Genomic DNA, 20,980 nt, shown 5'->3' with positions numbered 1-20,980 from the left:
TTAGCTGCAGGAGAATTTTTTCATGTGCCAAAAGGAGTTTCTCTAGCCTTTGACTTAGTGATTCTGCACTAAAATTCATCCTTAATAATATAAAAAGGCACTTTACACTTTCCAGGAGAGTACACACAAGTCCCTTGTGTCCATAATTTCTTCAGCTTTGTTTTTAAATGCAAATGTGATCAGCTGAATACAAATTAACTGCCTGATGGTAAGGCACACCTGTCAAACTAGGAATCTTGCCAAATGCAACACAGCTCTGTTGCATGCATCCTTGTGTACTTAGATAATTTATAGTTAAACATGTATGCCACCAGTCCATGATAGCTGAAGTTTTATAAGAGCATTTGCTATTCATAATTCTATTATCTATGATCTCAACTGTTGAAAAGTATTTCACAGTCTTGAAGAAACTTAGGTGAAAAAAATTAAATTTCATTAAGTGTTGTACAGAAGCTATTTATATAAAAAAAAAATGCAAATAATTTTTATGAGTTTGTTGGACTGATCAGCAAACCTGAATGGGCATTCTGATAAACCCATGCATTTCAGAGTTCGTAAAAGGTTATGAAAACAAACATGCGACTTGTGGCTTTATTTAAATTATTTTTCACTGCATTTATTTTTCAAGTTTTTTCAATTCAGTCAACAAAGGATATCTCAAAACATGGATTTTTGTTAATTTTTTTGTTTGCTGTGACAAATGACAACCCAGTCACCCATCAGAAAACAATCTGTTGCATGTCTGAACTGTATCCAGAATTACTGGATTCTCATCTTCTTTCTCATAATTTCTTTCAGCTCTTGGAAGTGCCAAATTTATCTCCTTTGAAGAGCGCCAGTGGCACAGGGAATGCTTTAACTGTGCAAAGTGCTCTGTCTCGCTGGTGGGCCAGGGATTCCTCACTCAGCAGGATGATGTCTTTTGTCAAGAATGTGGCTCTGCTTCATAGTTCCGTGGAGAGCTGTACAGCTGCCTTATTCTTGCTCTGTAATGATGCTCATTACTCTGCACAAAGAAAACCATATGAACAGTAGAACAGCTATTTAGTCATTCACACAACTTTCCAAAAGCACAGTTCTTAACTGCTTATTGAAAAAATTTATAGAGGCCCATATTGGTTAAGAAAATAATGCAGAAAGTATCGGTATATATATTTTAAATCTAACTACAGTATGTTTCTCCTTGTAACACACTGCACTCTGCTGTTAGAAGCTTAAAAATTTACATTTAACCTCCCATGAACCAAGGAGGATTGGGAAAAGTCTATATGGCATATGACCAATGATGAGGCATAAGCACTGCTTCACAGAGGCAGACCTTGGTGTGGAAAGCTCTGCACATGCAGTTTTCTATTGGATCATAACACTGGTGAGAAAAACTTGTAAAGATCAACTTCCTCCATACTTTGGGAAAAAAAGGATCTGACAAAGCAGGCAGAAAGTGAGAGGAGTGGATACTTCTGCACAGAGAGACACCAAGTCTAGGAGGCCCATGCCACAAGTTACAGGGTAAAAAAAGATAATTTTTCTCTCCTTACTGACATCGCTCCCCAGAAACACAGTCTTTAGTCATCCAAAGAACTGAGTGACGGGTACTTTCCCAAAAATGGTTAACTGTTCTGAATCTTTCAGGCATAACTGCTTTAGAACATAAATAAATACCTATTTTGAGCTGCTGTAAGAGGTGAAGGCTGTTCAAGATTGGTTAGTGCTGATGTGCACTGTCCCATAGTTAGTATGCTGCCTTAACACTGCTTCCATCATCTTCACTAGACCTTCAAATTTACTCATAAAATGTATATTTTTATTAGTAGACACAAGAACCAACTCATACTTGTCCCCTTGCACTTTTCCTTCCCTCAAAACCCATTTGCCAGCAATCAAGGCACTGTTAATGCCCTTACTATTTTCATCCTGCTAGGTCTTTTATTCACAGTCTACCCCTTTTCTTGTAAGTATCTGCTTGCCTAGACTGGGCTACAAGCTCTTCAGAACCAATACTCGATTCATTTTTCCATGTGCCACATGCATTTTCCAGTATTATGTCAAGAATCTGTAATGTTGCCATTGTAAGCCAGGCAGTCCCTGCTTTAGTACAAGATATTAGTTTCTGGGTACATGGCTTGGAGAAGGTTATATCTGCTTGCTCAGCTTCAGCCCTCAAGTGTCTATTAGTAAAGGTCATCTAGAGAGGAGTTGGAAGCATTTATCTTCTTCTATACTGTATGTTAAGAGTAGCCTCATTCAAATAACAGTGTCTGTACCAAGTTGTTGAGAGCTGTGCAGTGATATTGAGACTGGCAGAGTCTGCACCACTCAGCAGTTCCAGTCCTCATCTTGTACACCACAGATGCTCCTTTAGGCTCTGACCTGAAGTGCATAGAGTTATTTGGCTGACTTGAGTGGGCTCTATTCACACTGAAGGCAGACATTACCTTAGCTAGAAGAGTGAAAAGAAAACAAACAAACAAAAAGAAAAAAAAAAAAAAAAAAAAAAAAAAAAAAAAAAAAAAAAAGAAAAGAAAAGAATAGGTGTGTGTAGCTAAGCCAGAGCTGAAATGCAGCGGCATAGAATCAATATGGAAAATGACTGACCAACATGTACATAGCAGTCTATTTTCCAGTCAATAAAATATTGATCTTTTGCTCTACATGGTGTTCATTTTTGGTTTTCAGCTTCTTTTATGGCAACCTTTATTGCAGTCTAGAGTTTGATTAGTTTATGCCTTTTCGTTTTCTCCCAGTAGCTTCCTTTTCTGTTTTCACATTTCACGTGGCTGATGCAGATTCTTGGTAAGACTTAGATTCCCATAAATAGAAATATGTTTCATTGCCTTAAATAAATACACACACACACACTCACACAGTGTTCACCGTTATGCATGATGTTCTAAAAATATGCACTGAGTTATCAGAAACAAGCCCATTAGTAAATGTTAATTGTCTTAATTTTTTTAATTAAAATGATGAATCACCAGACACAGGCTTGTCTGTGAGGTGTAATTTTTGTTTGTGTTGTGTGAAATAACTTTCAGCAAATTGCAAGAATGTGGTTTGGGCCCATTATCCTGCCTTGTCTGAACAATTTTCCAGTTTAATTACAACCTGACGCAAGAATTAGCAGGCAGAGTCTTAGGACACGACAGAGTCCCAGGTCAGACACACTGATCATGATAATCTCAGTCTTGCAGCCTTAACATTTAGGAAAATGAATTTCTTCTCTGACTCATCAACTGATTATATTTTTAGAAATACCAGCTGAATTATTTATTTCTCCTGCAGTAAATACAACTACAGTCAAATCTGAAACCGAGCCTTTTCACTCCAGAGTAAAAATAAGAAATAAATGTGATTGCTATAAATAGTTTGAATAAAAGGTATACTAGATATCAAGCTTATAATTCCTAGTCTCCATCACCAGCTACCAAGGCCTAAAAAGAAGTACAGTATTACACTGCACAGTTTGGGTCATCTATGCTTATGTAGATGAAATAGAACTTGAATAGGTGCAGAGAAGGGCTGCAAGAAAGAACAATGTGTCTCTGCTGAGGACTGTAGATCACAGAGGGGATTAGATGGCTACTGTAAGCCAAAAGACTGCATTAGGTTCATGATCAAAGGCAAATAAACTCCTCAGAAGTGGAAACTGGAAATTAGAATGCTGATGGTGATGATCAGTGATGCTCCAGGAGATCCTCTTTCCAGAACCAGGAGGGGGAACAGCTCTGCAGTTGGTTTTAAAGTGGTGCTTGATCAGTGTGTTAAATGGTCTGTATAACATGATTGCCTGAGGTAGCAAAGCATTGGGCAAAATGAACCAGATGGTCTTTACTGCTCACATTTGATTTACTGCAGGATGATCAGGGTACAGACTCCAATACAATTCAATTTTCTTTAATAAACTGCAGAGGATGGAAGTTTGAGAGTAATTTTTTTTTTAAACATACCTTTCTTTAACATTGTACTCCTTTATTTCAAGATATATCTAGTTCTTTCCTCTGTATTAGCTGCCCAGCTCTAAAGAAATCACATTGCTTTTGTTATGGTCAGGCTCAGTTATCCTGAGGTGCAGCAATGTCTCTGATGCCCTGATCACATCTCCACTGTATTCAGAGTTATCCCACAGGACTGGGAGGGAGGCTGCACTTTGGGACCAACTTCTGAAGAGAGAAATAAGTGCCTTGTTACCTCCCTTAGTACTTAAGGCTAAAGTTTAAGTTTGCTGCCCGCTACATTTGAATTATAGGATCATAGAATAATATGTGAAGACAAGCCCTGCAGTATTGTTACCAAGTGACCCTTCTCTACCCATATTTCCAAATGTCACATTTTTCACTCTAAGATAAGTTCAAACAATGTGAACAAGATATCAGTCTTTTTGTGGGCTACTACTACTTTTAAAATCCAGGTATGTTTTCAGTAGATGTTGTAGCAGACAGCACAGAGCAGAAGTAAAGCTAGAACCCAGAATCACTTTCCTGCATTTCAGAATTTCATTTCACATGTTCCATAATCCTGCCTTATCTTTAGAACATCACCTAAACATCCTCTACTCTCTCCTTGTCCCCTGGTTTTCTGAAAGAGGCCAGGGCAGGGGTAGGCCATAGTCTGGCCACATCAGCAAAGTGGGTATCACATCTCAGGGTAGTTTTTTCCACAGTATCTCAGCACACACAAGGTCAACTAGTTCTTGTCCTTTACCACTGGGTATCATCATGGTCAGGGTGGCTCAGCACAACCATAGGAGTGTTATGAAGGGAGTGGTAAGGTTTTGCAAGGCCTTCTGTGGTTTCAGACACTTAAAGGGCTCCATCATTAAAGGAGAGGTACCTTATGCCCCACTGAGCTGACAATCAGGTGCTGAGATTGCTGGAATTCTTCATGACATTCACTTGATTTACCAGAATGGATGTAGAGCAGGGTACTGTATTTTAGGAAATCAAGTAAAAACACCGTGACATTTATACAATGACAGATATCAGTAGCTGAAAGAAAGTAATGTTAAATGACTGCCTAAGTGGAAGCTGGGAGATCATTTCTGTAAACAACGAAGTTGGACAGGTTTCAAGCCTGGAGCCAAAGCAAACTTGTTTACCAATCAGGCAGGAATGCAATAAATCCTCTGCGTTTTTGTTAATAATATCTCATAGAAAATATGCATGTGTGCTTGCATGCTTGTTCACCCTCAAATTGCCAAAATTTCAAATGGACTGAGTCACAGGAAACCTGGCAACTTAAATCAAAGCAAGAAACACCTAGCGTGGCTACCGACTACTGTTTTCAAACAAAAGTTTCAGTTCACTATATTCAGAAGTACCAGGTACAAGTCCTTTGATATGAAAACAGGGCAGATTCATCCTTTTGAGGACAGATATGGATGCATAAAGGGATGTAACAAAGGGATGTTATCCAATAAACATTTGCAGTGGAAGATGTATAGATGTCATCTTTGGCCTGAATCATTAAGCTTTTCTTATTAGAGACAACATGTGTCCACATAAGTATTTCTGTAGATTTTTAACCTGTAGTTTCCTCTCAGCTCCTTACTGGGCCTCCATGAAGATGAGGCCAGACAAGAGCATCTCTTTAGCAGAGTCACACAGACATGCACAATGGGTAGTGAATATGGCCCATGCAAACCTGGATTTGCTCAGAGTAAACTAATTCAGTCTCAGAAGAACAAGCATTTTTCACCATTGCATCCAGGCTAATAAACCTTATCTCTTTTATTTAATTCAATATCTGGTTTCAACTTGAGCCTCTGCTGTGTGTTTTTCACTTTCCTCTCCAGTAAGATTTAAAGACTGTAAGTGCTCACCTGATTTACTGCAGATTTTTTTATTGCACTGACTGACTTACTAAGTTACAGTGTACAAGAAACTGCAGCATTAACTGCATCTCTGAAAAATGGGAGTCACGAGTCCCTTTTGTGCATAGTCTCTGTGAGGCTTTGAGAACAAATAGCATAATTAAAACAGCATATAATTCCAATATTTCACTCCAGTATCTCAGTGTTCTCATGAGTCACTTGTTAGCTGTCACCCAACACCTCACGACCTAATTGTCCTCAGGTGCATTTCTGTACTTTCCACTTGTAACCAGGAGAGCAGTTTTCTACAAAAGGACCCCCACTGGGCACCTATGACCCAGCCTCAGGAAACTCCTGGGTGACATTAAATAGAGGATTGGCCCTGCTCAAAGTAACAAAATCCAAACAACCTGAGATAGTTGTTCACAGCTGAACCCCAGTGCTCAGCTTAGAGTACTTTATAGCAAAGATGTACCTCAAGTAGCCATATCCACATTGTTCCTGGGTAAAGATTCTCATTTTGCTGTCTGTCTGTCTTCCACTTAGACTTTGGATAGACTTTTGCTAGACTAGTTAAATAAATAAATAAATAAATAAAATATCTTCCTGGAGCTTACTTAAAGACAAAATAAAAAATTCTGAAAAATCAATGCAAAATAGTGTAGACAGCATACTGAATTCTGCTGAGATATATTTTTCATTGTTCTTGTTTCCCAAAGAGAAAGAAAATTGACTCTTTCTTTCTGGAGAACAAGTCCTTCACTTATAAAAAAAGCAAATCAAGCCCTTAGCTAAGCCTTTTCATCAGACAAGCAATCTGAAATCTGAGTAGAAATTTCCAACTATGAAAACAGATGGCCATAAAAAGCTGTTAATATGAGGAATAGAACTTAAATAATAGAAAAATTGCCAACAAATTTGAAACAGACATGGTAGCATAGCATGTTCTTAGTGAACCTGTCATAGATGACCAAGCTCAGGACACCAGTGATGACCTGGGGTCAGGCTGTTTTCATACTGCCTTGGAGAAGTGACAAGTTTGGTGACCCAAACATCACTTTCTAATGTTTTTAAACATTTGGATTTCTTTAAGATTTAACTCTTGAATTTTCTGGCTTTCTCACAGTAGCCACCTCAGTGACCTGATTCTTTTTTTAATTGCTACAAAACCCTTATTTATTTGGCTGGTGAGGGAGCTCAGGGTGCGCAATTTAAATTGTGTTATCACCAGCCCATAAAACAGTGGCAAGGTCAAATGCTTTGAGACAAGTTCTATGCCAAAATTCCTCAGGCTGGTTCCTCCTTTCCCATTTCACTTTTTCCTTTTCATCCCTGGATGATTTCACAAAACAAAGCACAAGGAAAAATACAATGTTTGCTCAGTACTAAAGAACCCTCCACTTTTTCTTTGATGGGTTCAGGTGCTTCACCTGATTTTGGCTCAGGAACTTAACTGACAACAAAAAGGAAAGCTTTCTCTCACAGATATATCTCTTTGCATCCCCACAACAATCTACTTGTCCCAGTTGCATCTATTCTGCATTAAAGAAATAGTAGATGCCTTTCCCACAGGGCAAACATGTGGTTAAGATGGCATGTGCTTGGTGACAACCACTTGTAAGCATTTTAAGTTGGATACATGTTCCAACTCCTCAGCTGTAGAGTGAAGATAACGTCCCATCTTGGAGGAAACAAGTTAGATAACTGTAAAAATGGATTCAGCAGACTGCTGATGACAAACCTGATAAGGCTAGCTTCTGAGTAAAGCTCCCAAATCTGCCTTCACCATAGACTTCAGTAAGAAACCTCATGGTGCTGAGAGTCCTGAATGCAGGATGGTGCTCACTGGCAGACCACGATCCACTCTCCATCGACAATGGGGACTGGGCTCTCTAGGAAAATAATAATTATGAGCTGTCTTACTTGAATACTCTGCTATGCAGGAGAGGTAAGGGTGCCACAGAAGCAGCTCTAGTTCCAGTGTTTTCTCACTGGGATCAGAGTCAAGCTCTGAAAAGTCCAACCCAAATTAGCCAGGATTAGTTATTTTTAGTCCCGTTTAATATTTTTGGCAACCTGTCAAAGCCCACAGGGTTTTGCAAAAGAGGGTTTTAGCAGGATTTCTGCCTTCTGCCCGGCCATGATGCCCAATCAGCCCTTCCCACTAACCCCACTAGACAACACAGCAAGGTGGCTCCCTGGCCCACAACTACTCCAATGCAAACCTGGCATGGACTGCAAAAATTCATAAACCCACAGTTACACAAATCCAATCAAGTTTCCCTGAGTTCTGAGGCAGGGATGTACCCTATGGACTCAGGCACACTGTAAGTGTGGAACATGCTTCCTTGGATATGCAGTGATAGTTATCTTCTGGATTTAACACTTTTCTGTTCCTTCTGTTGATGTGATGTTCTCAGGTACAGAGATGGGAGGTGCTTTGGACCCAGCTGCCTCTCTCCCCCTGAGTGAACCCTCTCTGATTTCCACACAGCTGCTTATGGAAGACAGAGATTTCCTATCAGAAAGCAAACCCCAAGGCTGTTGACTGCAGAGAAAAGTCTCAGTCAAGACATAAGGCTGTTATTCTGCTCTTTATGAGCAAAAAATTGGTTCTCATTACTGAAATTAAACTCACTCCCTGAGAAGAAAAGCAATGGTCAAGGGTGGAAATTCAGCTGCCACTACAGTCTGATAGTTAAACAAGAGACACTTAGACCTGCCAAAACCATTAAAGAGGAATTTAAGCTTAACAAGATCCTTGCTTATCTTCCCTTCTGCCTGGAGGCTTAGGTAGTCTTCTGCATTCCTGGTACAGAATTGCTGTTATTCTTTCATGGGAGATAAGCTCTCTGTCTGTTCCACCCTTCACACTTACTGGCTCACAGAGGAAGTGTTCAGCAAGCTGGGATTTGTACTATCTACACAAAAGGAAGGGAGCTGGTGGGCACCTTACTGTCCTAGACCTCTTTTTTACTGCCTAAAACAAGAATATAACATCTAGCAGAAGAACACATGCTTTCTTCTCAAGCATGGTATCCAACAGTAATGATAAAGACTGCTAAATGTCTTGCCATTTGCAATGGATGGGATGAAAAACCATACCCCAGACACAAATGTTTGTTTGCAGCCCCTGTGCCTAGGCTTACCAAGCATATGTTGCATAATCTAAATTGCAAGGAGCTGACTGTCCCAAGGAATCACAATAGGCTTCTTTTTAGGAGGGACAGAGAAGCTGCATGATCAAAATCTGGATTAACAGCCATTGGATTGAGCAGTCTCAATTATCCAAAATTAAATATTGCTGGGAAGGGTATAGTCTAAGTCACCCCACTCACTTCCAGTTTATTAAGAGCAGGAAAGCAACACATCTTCCTATGGGACTGAGAATTGCAAAAGATCTAACAAGATGCTTAAGCACTCTAGCAAATACTTCAAGCAAACGCAGTCTTGACAGAAGGGTATATTGTGCATTAACACTCTTCTAGAGGTGAGAGCTTAGCAGTGAGCTGGGTCAACAGGAATGTGGGTCACCTAGAGTTAACTCTCTTCTCTATCCATTTTATATTAAGGATTTAAACTTCCTCAAGAAAGTGTCCTGACATGGGCACAGGTTACTTCTGCATTCTGGAATCAAGAATATGGCTGTATTTCTTGCTGAAGAAATTTTCATATTACACAGTATAATTAAATATTTGTTGTTTCTAACGCGTGAAAAGAGCTCTACCATACATAGGCATGTTGCTCAGCTGGGAAATCTGGAGTACAAATTTCCAGCTGCAGCAAATGATAACAGTCACTATGTGACTGTATCAGCCAGCCCCAAGAGCCAGAAACAGATTCTTTGGGATGCAGCTTTTCCAGGGGAAAGGATGCTTCTGCAGACATTCATACAACAGAGGAAGGGCATTGTTAACTTCTCTCCTCTCAGGAATGCACTATGGATATCATGGTACAGTTTCAGCTGAGACCTCCCCTCCAAAACCAACACAGAACCACCTTCAGCATAGTGATACACAGTCAGGGTTATTAATCATTAATATTGGATGCAATATTCTGAGTAACTTTATTCTCTCCAGACAGTAAACATGGGAAGCGAAAAATTTAGCTGATCCATAAGTATTACGAGTAACATTATGACTTCAAACACTGACCCTGATGAGAACCATCTCTTTCCTGAGAAACAGTAGAGAAGTGGTTTTGCAGAGCTGCTGCTGGGACAATGACAAACCAAGAGGCCTGAGACAATGACAGAGACTGGGACAATTACATACCAAGGGATGATGGAGAGTCCTCTGGTATGGGCAGAAGTTTGTCATGGTCTGGCTCTAATCAAGAGACCTGAGAGCTCCTTTTGCACTGTGTTCTGATAGGCACTCTGGAGGTGGTGATTCATACATTTTATCAGGCCACAGGGAAACCTTTCAAATATATTGGTTTTTGGCTTCTCGTTCTGTGTGGTCAGACGGGAATTTTAAAATTAAATAGAATGGAAACAGTGAAGAGTAACTCTCGATCAGTCTGTTCTGTGTGGAATTGTTAGGTTAAGAGGAATTACTTATACACTGTTGTACAATAGGATAAAATAGAAATAGACTGTCCTTACCATACTCCTGGATGGCACTGAGGTGGATGTAACTAGTAGCAGTTGAATAAAAACTTCACAAATACAAGGGTATGGTCTAAGCAACAAAAGAAGGGTGTATTAACAGAGAAATTAACTCAGTAATAATTAACAGAAGGAGACAGAAAACAAATAGCTTGTAATTAGCTCCAGCTTTTTTATCAGAATAATCCTTGTGAGTACCAAACCAAAAGCATATGTGCAATTCCTCTAAATATCAAATATTAAACATGCAGACCATGTTCTAAGAGTGACAAGCATAGTAACAGGAAAGTGAAAGGGAGCAAATGAAATATAGGAAAATAACTGCAATGCATCAATCAGCATTAACAGCAAAACATATTAAAATGATCTAGCAGTTTAGTCATAGAAAGATGATGTTACATCTACAGATTCGCCACAAGAATCAGGCAGGTATTAAAAGGAGTAATTATTAGCATGAAAAATAAAAAATAAAAATAAAAAACAGAAAAAAAAATCTTAAAAGCAATGTCCCCTTTATCCTATCTGCCTATTCAATATTTCATTTTAATGTCTTTTGTATTGTTACAACAGCCCCTAGGTAACAATTTAATGAAATAAAGTGCCATAACAATTTTAAATGCATTTTTCCCTATCAGTCATTGATGTATTTTCAGCATATTCAGTATTTGCACCACTTAGGCCACACATATAGTAGAGTGTGTAGATGTCTATCTTTATAATCTTGGCTAGCTAAGATTATTTTCACTTGATGAAAGCATTTTGTGTTACCACACAGATTTCCTTACCTTGTTAACTGGAGATAGGTAAGTGTGTGTGTGTGCATTTATTTCTCACTCATACCATAAACCTTCATAAACAAAGGAAGTTTATGAAGCCTTCATAAGTAAAGGAAGTCCTTTAATTTTTTGCTTTTTGTTCAGTCCTGTACCCAGCAGAAATAGGACAAAATTTTAAAAAGTTTTTGTCCACCCTATCTTATGGCCTTACTCATGAACTCCCTCCTCAGTGACATGGAAGAAGTCAGGAGAATTGCTTTTGCACCCACACAGCTTACAAGAACCTGATTCTTCATTCAGTTACAGAACTCAGTCAAGCCAGCAACCAACCTGTCTTTCCTCTCTGAATCCAAGTAAGGCTTATGGGGATGCAAGCATCTTGCACAGCTTCTCTGCACTTAGACACACACGGAGAAACAGAAATGTTAGCAGGACAACTAAGCAAGCCTATTTTTAATCCACCTGGTCCCAGTTCACCCTTGACTGTGTTCATATCCATCTATGATTAGTTATTACTGCTGAAGCCAGCGGGTGTAGTCTGTCACACAGTGTGAGGCAGCCACATGAGATGTCTCAGAGATGAATGCACCCATCTTGACCTGGTCACACAAAGCTCACACAGCAGCCTCCCCCCTACCCTGCTCATCAAAGCCTTGTTGCTGAACAAGCCTTTCAGAGTGCATTATCCAGTGAACTCAAAACCCTCTTTTGTCAGGTCATGAAAGAGAGGAGGCAGCTCCAAAAGGTTTAATGGAAAACCAGAGCAAGTGGCTTTTACACTCTTCACACCAGCCCTCAGAATGACCAGAATCTTACCTTTCAGCATGAAGAAACAGAAATGCAAGTCATTTGCCATTATCTTTCACAAATTCAAAAGTCACCAAAGAAAGCTGTTGCAAGAAGGATCTATTAAAGTTGATTAAACATCACCTGCAGTGCAGTGGTCTTCTCTCCTACCACAGGAATCTGTCATTCACGTGTCAGTCGGGTCACCTGCAGAACATGTCACAAAGGGCCCTTCCCAGAGCCTTTCATTTACATCCAGACAACAGCAGCTAACTCATTACATTCATCATTAAGTTCATCACAGTGAACTTCTTTGGGAACAAGAAGTATTCAGTGTGGCACATTTTTGCCACATCTACATTTCTGGGGTAGCAAGTCATCTCTCTTGGAAGAGAGTTCTAGTTTTGCTACATTTGACTTGACAGGCAGCTTGTCAGAGGAAGTCTGTAACCCCAAAACTATCTTAGGACTTTGTCAGTTTACCACATGACATCACGTACAAGAGAAAAAATTCAATATTTTTCTCATTTCCCTACCTATCATCATGCAAGCCAACAATTCCTCATAGATACCAATACTACCTGGCATGTAGCATTCACTACCTTTGATGCCAAAATCAAATATAAAAGCATCCTGAGCAAGGTCCTGCCAATACTGATGAGAACCACATCTCTTCTGCAAAACTGAGCTCTTATTGACAGTCTGCCTGAACATCTTAGCACTGCTTGTGTGTTTTTCTTGGGAAAGAAAAAATACAGTCTGAAACTGTCCTCAAAAGCTGCAGACTGGTTGCCATGTAATAAGGACTTCTCAAGGTCAAAAGAAATATAGGCTGTATATAGGCCTGTCAGTACCAACAAGCTGTCCTGAGCTTGTTTTTGAAGATCACCAGGAGCAGCGCTCATGAATGAGTTTAACATCTGGGATGGGAGAGAGAATGCTTTATTAGGATCACCATAAGAACAAAGATGGAGGCTTTTCTGGTAATTATGCATTTGGAATTGGAGTTATGTTCATAAACACAATCCTTCAACTGGAATTTTCCTTTCCTACTAGTTGAGATATTAGGGATTTATTTTAAAAGTCCAGAAGCACAAATCTTTATATAATGATACTTGGCAGTTTTTCAGTACAGCACTTCGCAGTGATTTGGAAACATTAATTACATTTTAAAGGTACAGAATAGCAGCTAAATCAATTTATTGCTGTATTTGTAGAGGTACGGCTGCTGGGGAGAGGGCAGAAATGGTCACATAGCTGCTATTCCCAACTCTGTGGTGAAACAGTAGTCTTACATTCAAAAAACCCTGAGCAAGCAAAACAAACAAAAACAAGACCTTAAGAAGCACAGTGGGAATAAGACAAAACACAGACATATTTTGAGACACTTACTAGAACTGCTACTCCTTAACTTAGCTAATGAGCTAGGTAACAAGACAGAATGTACCCACAGCAATCTGTGGACCGTACCAAATTGCAGGGAGTCGTTCATATTCCATATGGGCTGGGGACATGGGCCAACAGGAACCTCATAAAATTCATCACTAGGAAATTCAGCATGGCCAGAACAACCCTATGTCTCAGTACAAGCTGAAGTCCAGGCTGTTGCTTTCTAGAAAAAGACCTGAGGATCCTGGTGAACACGAATCTGAACATGACCTAGCAATGTGCCCTTTAAGGGAAGGAGGTCAGGGGACATGTTGCAATCAGGAGAATTCAGAGTCCACATAGAAATTTTGTTTGGTTTTTTGTTCACCATGAAAGTGGTCAAACCCCAGCACAAGCTTCCCCCGAGGGGTTATGAAGCTTCCACCCCTAGTGGTGCTCCAGAGGTCAACTGGGGAGGATGCTGAGCAATGTGATCTACCTGACCCCACTATAAGCAGGATGCTGGATTGGACAACTTCTGAAGAACCCTTCCAATTAGCATAGTCTCTGTGTCTCTTGGTAATCTTATGATCCTCACAGCATCCCTCTAAGGGAAATGTATGTGTACCTCATGCCCCAGGGACTGAGAGAAACTCACCTGAAGCACAATGTTGATGTACTTGGTATCAACACTGCATCATGGTTGTTCTGAAGCAGTCACAAACATGCAAGTAATTAATTCTAAGTGCAGAAAAGTGTACAACACTGTAGAAGTAGCAACAGCAAAGGAGTTTAAGTCCTCCTACTAAAACTTTCATGAGAACTTTAATCATGCTTCCAAGAGGAAAAAAAAACCAGAAAAAACCCCACACAACTTGGTAACAGGAGATGCACACCAACTTGAGTTACTGAAGGGGTTCAGATTTCTTCTACCCAAACATAGCACTTCAATTGTCTTTGGTAGTACATATGTCACTACTGTAAATGGTTATTACTCCTAATCTCTCAACTCCAGTAATTTCAAAGTTTTACATTACAGTCAGTTATGAAACTTCCCAATTCAGACACAGTTATGTTACATTATTTTCTAAAAAGCCTGTACTTCCTAAAAACCTGTGAAATTGCATTCCATAAGCTACACTAGGACAAAGAGAATTCCACTGGAAGACTTATTTATTCACCACATACTTGAAACATAAATTATTTGATTTTGTATAAGCTCTTTTTTTTTTTAACCCAGGCAAGAAAAGTACAAATGGTGAAACTCTGTTTAATCTAATACTTTTGAATAGAAATTATAATGCTGTATAAAACTGGTAAGGTTTTGGGGAGAGTTTATTGCTATACTCTTGGATCTTACACTACTGTGCAGCACAAGTATTTAGCCAATATTTTAGACATGCCAGCAGAGTTTGCAAAATTTTTTCATATGTTACAGTAAATCATGCCCAGAGCAAAATCAATACACCTTATAAAGATGAATTATTTTACTTTGAAATTATGATATTGCTAACAGATTCCAACCTGTTGCAAGAGCTACTTTTTTCTAACCCTACTCCTCAAACAAATGTATCCTACAAGGTATTGGGGGAGGGAAGAAAAGCAAAAAATTAATCTTCTCTAAACAGACTTTTAAAGAAGGTTGCAAAGTAGGGGGGTGGATTTTCCTCTCTTAAAAAATCTGAAATAAACAAAAAAAAGAGTTGCACCATCCTGCAACTCATCAGCTATGAAGTAACTCAGCAGTACACAGAGACAGAAGTTTGTGACCCTGACCAACCTCTACCCGCTTTTGTTATAGCATTGAGAAGACCTTTGCATGGTGAGATAGGACTCCTAGGTTTGTGTGATGAAGAAAGAGATTCCTGCTGCTCTAGAGAGCTGTGGTTTGCTTCATCTGGCTGAGCAGAGGAGGAAGCCCAAGGTCTGCAAGTGGCTCACATTCAGAGCATGAGTGTAGTAATTTCAAAGGAAGACACTCAGAACAGCATGGAAACACTTCAACTGCTTCCCTCTAAATAAAGAAAAAAATTATAGTATCCCATATTGGAATGAACAGAGTAAGGGTGAAAGGATAGAAGAAAATGTTTTAGAAATAAGAATGGGATAGAGATCTGCCATTCAAACCCAACAGGCTAATTGGAGCACTTCCTAGGTACAAAAAAAAAAAAAATAAATAATTTTCTGTTATTATCTCATTCTTTAAGAAGGAAAAGAAAAAACCCTACATCCTTACTTCCTAGCAACACTCTTTCAAATCCGTCTAAAATGAGAAAATACATTAAGCTCTTTTAACAGGAGATATTGCTATGGAGGGACTCAGATATTCAGAGCTTCATCTCAGACTTTGCATAATCTTAATAGCTACTGAAACTTAAAAAAATACTACCTGTTAGATTAGATGTGCAGTTAACCTGTACTCTTCTCCCCCAGTTATTGTTTTAGATTTACTAGAATAGTAGGTGGAAAGGAAAAATTATTTTTCTTCTTTAATTAGCCAGACCAAATCAAACAAGCTCTCACTGTGCTGATGGTGGCAGGGTACCATTATTCTAACACTTCAGAATGTTCAAAACTTGTTATTAAATATTTACTTAAAAATAAAGAGGAATTACTCTATCTGTTTTTAAAAAGAAAGTACAAGAGTTAGGATTATTTTCTGTAAAGAGTACTCATCCAAAATGCAGTAAGTATTAACCAAATTAGTCTTAATATACTGGTAATACTTCTTTGCATTCCAAAATAGGAGGAAAATGTTTAGCTTGATTCTCATTTGTCCTGAACGACAACAGATATTTGCTATGTGGAAATTCTGTGTGAGAGCATTGAGAGATGAGGTTTTGGGACTGATGATATTATTACCCCTCCCTTTGAATGTCCATCTTTCTGATTGGTGATAGAGATTGGGCAGAGAAAGGGTTGAGAACAGCCCTGAGGAGAAGGATTTGTGGGTGTTGGATGTTGAGAAGCTGAACATGAGCCAGCAGTGTGCACTTGTATCCCAGAAAGCCAACTCTGTCCCAGAATATATCAAAAGAAGTGTGTCCAGCAGCTCGAGAGAACTGATTCTGCCCCTCTGCTCCCATGAGACTCCACCTGGAGAACTGTGTCCAGTTCTGGAGCCCCCAACAAAGATAAGACCTGGAGCTCTTGAAGCAAGCCCAGAGGAGGGTCACAAAGATGATAGAGGCCTGGAGCCCCTCTCCTGTGAGGACAGGCTGAGAGAGTTGGGGTTGTTCAGCCTGGAGAAGAGAAGGCTCAGAGAAGACTTTATAGCAGCCTTCCAGTACCTGATGGGGGCCTACAGGAAAGCTGATGAGGGACTTTTTTCAAGGGCATGGAGTGACAGGACAAGAAGGTAAAAGTTTTAAAACAGAAGGTAGATTTAGGTTAGGGATAATGAAGAAATTCTTTAGTGTGAGTGGTGGGACACTGGAACTGGTTACCCAGGGAGGTTGTGGATGCCTCATCCCTGGAAGTGTTCAAGGCCAGTTGGATGGGGCTTTGAGCAATCTGTTCTAGTGGGAAGTGTTCCTGCCCATGCAGAGAGTTTGGAATTAGATGATCTTTAATGCCTCTTCCAACTCAAACCATCCTATGATTCTATGATTGTGGTTACCACCACTTATCTGAAAGTATCCTGGATGGGGTAGAGAAATTAATTCTAAGAGACAACTATCCTGTGATCTCAGATCACCAATAGTTTTGCTGGAAGAAATAATTATCACTAATCCATAGCCACCTTCCACTCAGACAGCAACATTCTCCAGAACCTTCCTGTTACACCCTCTGCTGGGTCCCAAACTCAAGTTACTATAGGAAAGCTGTGACAAATCAATGAATTTCACACAACATTCTGCTTACAGACAGGACTAATCATTTTTTTCCAGTAGCTCATTCTAAGATACATCTCAGAGGCAGCAGCCTTTCACCGAAGACACTTTAATTAGGACATCTTGGGGCTGATTCTTTCTCTGTATTCAGAAAGACAGGAACACATGACCCTCAGCAAGATGTTCACAAAGCCCAGGTTTTGAGAAATGGCTTCCATGTCTACAGCCCAGCTGCTCTCAGTTTCCTGCCAGACCCAGATTAATGATTGTACATATGCTTTTGGGCATATGCAGCAAGTGTGAACATGCTAGCAGCTATCTTTTGACCCCCTTTTATAGGTGATATAAGGCCTCACAGGCACTGATTAATTAACCTTTGATAATAAATGTTTCCTTAACACCACTGACAAAGCTGAAGATACAAAATGGGTATTTATTTCTTCCCCGTTTAAACTTTTCTGGTTTATTTCTACTGCTATAGAATGGTTAGCCTTGCCTTTTAGCTGTACAGTGAAAAGCTTACCCTCAATGGGACCTCAAGTTTGAATTCCAGCTTATTTAGAATAACCTTTCAGACAGCGATGCAGAAAGGCAATGTAACTTTCTGGATTTATTTGATCTGTATCTTTGAAGCAAACATTTAAGCTGCCTGTCTCAGAAAGAAAATAAAGCACACTTGAACTCTTGCCTTGGTCCAAATTTAGAGTTCTGTTTGCATGTTTAGTTAAGCATCTTCTGGGAACATTCTGTCTCCTCAAGAGCTATTCTACCAACAGAGAAACAAAATTTGATTGAGATTTTTTCATACATTGGCTTTGTCAACCAAATTTTCTCATAAATATGCAGAATTCAAGGATATAAATTATGCTTGTCACTATGAATGTACATATTACACCTCAACACTATGCTGCCATTATTTGTGAATACAATATTTGGTCACTAAATGTGATGGCAGGTAGATATCTTTTTAGAAAAGCTTGAAGAAGCCCAGATTCCACCTCCCTTATAAATTTCTCCAAACCACCTAGATAACTGTAGGACATATAACCAAGTACATGGACTTCTCCCTTCTGTATGTTTGAGTGTTAATCAAACCTTACTGAGCTTAATGGTATTTTATCTTGTTAAATTACTGCTGCAGAAAGGCAGAGAAGATTTTGGGGTTTTGATAGTGTGATCAGTAAACAGTCGACCTAAAGCAATGTCAGTGAGCTGTAGCATTATAGTCACATCAGAATTCTTCATAGGATGCAAGCAGTTTGACCTTATTGAAATTATGGACAGAGCAACTCCCTGCTGGGACTGGAAGCATCGTTCTGCATACAGTGACCTATTTGTCACCCTGGAAAATCACAAAACTTCACTGCAGGGTGAGTCAGTTACACAAACATATGGGAGAAAACCCTCCCTTACCAAAGGCTTAAACCGCAGTTGAGAGGTTGCTTGTGGCACCCAAAGTGGGATGGAAGTGGGATAGGACTGCATGAAGAATAGGACAAGCTAGAAAACAAATCCCCTTTGGACCATCACAGCATGTTTGTGTTGGGTGTTCTCAGATGTCATTCCCAGGGTAATCTCAGTGACAGCCAGTTTGTCATTACAAGACATTTGCTTTGCAGCTATGCAAGCTTCAGAGACTGACCTAGGCCAGCTCAGTATGTCAATACTGTACTGACACTACTGCACCAGAACTGACACAGATTTAACCACTGTTTTTCTCATTGCTGAGCACCACTTACTGGTGTCTTGAATTTAATGGTAATTCTGGAATAATTAAACAAAAAGAAAAAGAGAAGGAAGAGGAGGAGAAAGAGAAGGAGGAGAAAGAGAAGGAGGAGAAAGAGAAGGAGGAGAAAGAGAAGGAGGAGAAAGAGAAGGAGGAGAAAGAGAAGGAGGAGAAAGAGAAGGAGGAGAAAGAGAAGGAGGAGAAAGAGAAGGAGGAGAAAGAGAAGGAGGAGAAAGAGAAGGAGGAGAAAGAGAAGGAGGAGAAAGAGAAGGAGGAGAAAGAGAAGGAGGAGAAAGAAGGAGAAGGAGGACAAGAGGAGTTTAACCATTTCCTTTCAATTGTGCTGGAAGAACTGTCTCAAGCAAACTAAACAGTGTCTTTCTTCAAGTGTTGAGTACTCAGGTGTGACATAATGGTAAATTAGGACGGGACAGAAGGTTGAAGTTTTCTGTGGGTGACAAATTGCCTTTCCAACAAAGCCCAGATGGCTCTCAGCCAGTGACCCTCCAGCTTATTCCAAGCTCCACAACATCACAAAGCTGATCAGGTGCCACACGACAGCTTTCCATGCAGGGGATGGCAGCAGCAATGTGCATCAATAGAAAAAGCAAGTCAAAGTAGCAGCTGCCATTGTTAGTGTTGGGGAAGGAGAGGAAGGGGAGGTTTTGCAACATGAACAGCTCTTTAAAACAAATTCATCAAGATCTAAATGTTGCCAAAATATGTAAAGTAGAAGGATCAAGATTTGGGCGTAACAGAATACAATAAATTTTAGGACTGCATGAAAAACAACAACAGCAATAAAAACCTAGTTAGTAAGTAAATCTCTGTTAAGAAATATATTTTTTTAATTCAATGCCCTTGACATACAACAAATACTGTGGACAGAAACATATTGATATAATGAAATTGCAAAGGATTATGCTTGAAGTTGACTTACCACCAAATAAGCTTCTCTTCCCTCCTGTCTTGTTAGATAAGAGAGCTTGAGTGAAAGACCCACGTTAGTTCAACTATTTACTTTCTTGATGAAAATAAGGCAGTCATACCTCCCTTAGCTTTGTAGGTCTGAGGACTGCACCAGCTGACAGAAGCAGCTGTTCTCCATTTCTCTCTTATCATAGCTTTTTTTTCCTGACAGAGCATCTAATTAAGCTTTGCTTGGATACAGTTGATGTGGTATTGAGTACACAGACCCATGTATTTACTAAAGCAGAGAAAAATTCTATTTTCTGGTTGGATCATCCTGCTTAATTCTCAGCTTGGAGCCATCACTACATCCCATGTAATACTGGAGAAAAGTAAACATCTGAGGCCTGGTGAATGATGAAACTAAGTACATAAACTTAGCCAAAATAATGCAACCTAGTGGAAAAGTGGATGAGAAAAATGGATTCTCAGTGGCTGTGTGTATTCACTAAAAGAAAGGCTGGACTATGTCATCACCAAAATAATTTTTCCAGGTGGTGTGTGTTTAATCCCCTTATTACTAGGATAGTAACTCTGTCACAAAGACAATAGCCCAGGTGTCCAGGAAGAAAAGAAGAAAAACTTTAAAGCAGGCAGTGGACCATGGTCTAACTGTAATCTACCATTTTATTGTTAAGGCCCTTTCTAGATCCAGTAGGACAAACCCTTGATATAGAGATCTGGCATTCTCATCTAGAAGAAATAAGGTAAGGTTAAGAAAAAAACTGCTGCAATGCAGTAGTGTATTTATTGGCAGGGGTGGTCACCAAGCCACTTGCCATCATTTAGCAGCAGTCCTGGCTCTCTGGAGAGGTAGTGGCAGACTGGAAATCAGCCAATGTAACCTCCATATATAAGAAAGGATGGAAGGATGATACAGGCTTGTTAGTTTGACTTCATACCTGAGAAGCTGATGGAGCAGATCATCCTGAATACCTGAATTATGGGGTACATACAGAATAACCAGGTGATCATGCCCAGTCAGCATGAGTTCATGAAGGACAGGTCCTGTTTGACTAATCTGATCTCCTCCTATGACACAGCGACTCAGATGAGGCTGTGGTCTACCTAGACTTTAGCAAGGCCTTCAACACAGAATAATTT

General features: G+C 39.7%; 1 protein-coding gene and 1 long non-coding RNA gene across 3 annotated transcripts in view; one reads left to right on the top strand and one right to left on the bottom strand.

Annotated features, from left to right (window-relative positions):
• Positions 1 to 2,651, top strand: part of FHL5 (four and a half LIM domains 5) — a 29,008-nt gene extending 26,357 nt beyond the window's left edge. For both annotated transcript variants that reach the window (XM_071741297.1, XM_071741296.1), the window contains exon 6: positions 799 to 2,651. In XM_071741297.1, the coding sequence (XP_071597398.1) occupies positions 799 to 950 (152 nt within the window). In that variant the 3' untranslated portion in view covers positions 951 to 2,651. The remainder of the gene's footprint in view (positions 1 to 798) is intronic.
• On the bottom strand, positions 576 to 19,981 carry LOC139794968 (uncharacterized). Its single transcript, XR_011725332.1, has 3 exons — positions 19,848 to 19,981; positions 11,525 to 11,591; positions 576 to 1,006 (listed from the first exon to the last, which is right to left on the bottom strand). It is a non-coding gene; the product is annotated as an uncharacterized lncRNA (long non-coding RNA).
• Between the last annotated feature and the right edge of the window lie 999 nt (positions 19,982 to 20,980).

This window comes from Heliangelus exortis, chromosome 3 (assembly GCF_036169615.1).
Source record: "Heliangelus exortis chromosome 3, bHelExo1.hap1, whole genome shotgun sequence".
Classification (NCBI taxonomy): Eukaryota; Metazoa; Chordata; class Aves; order Apodiformes; family Trochilidae; genus Heliangelus; species Heliangelus exortis.
Note: the sequence above shows the minus strand (reverse complement) of the source record. Positions and strands in the feature narration are given on the sequence as shown.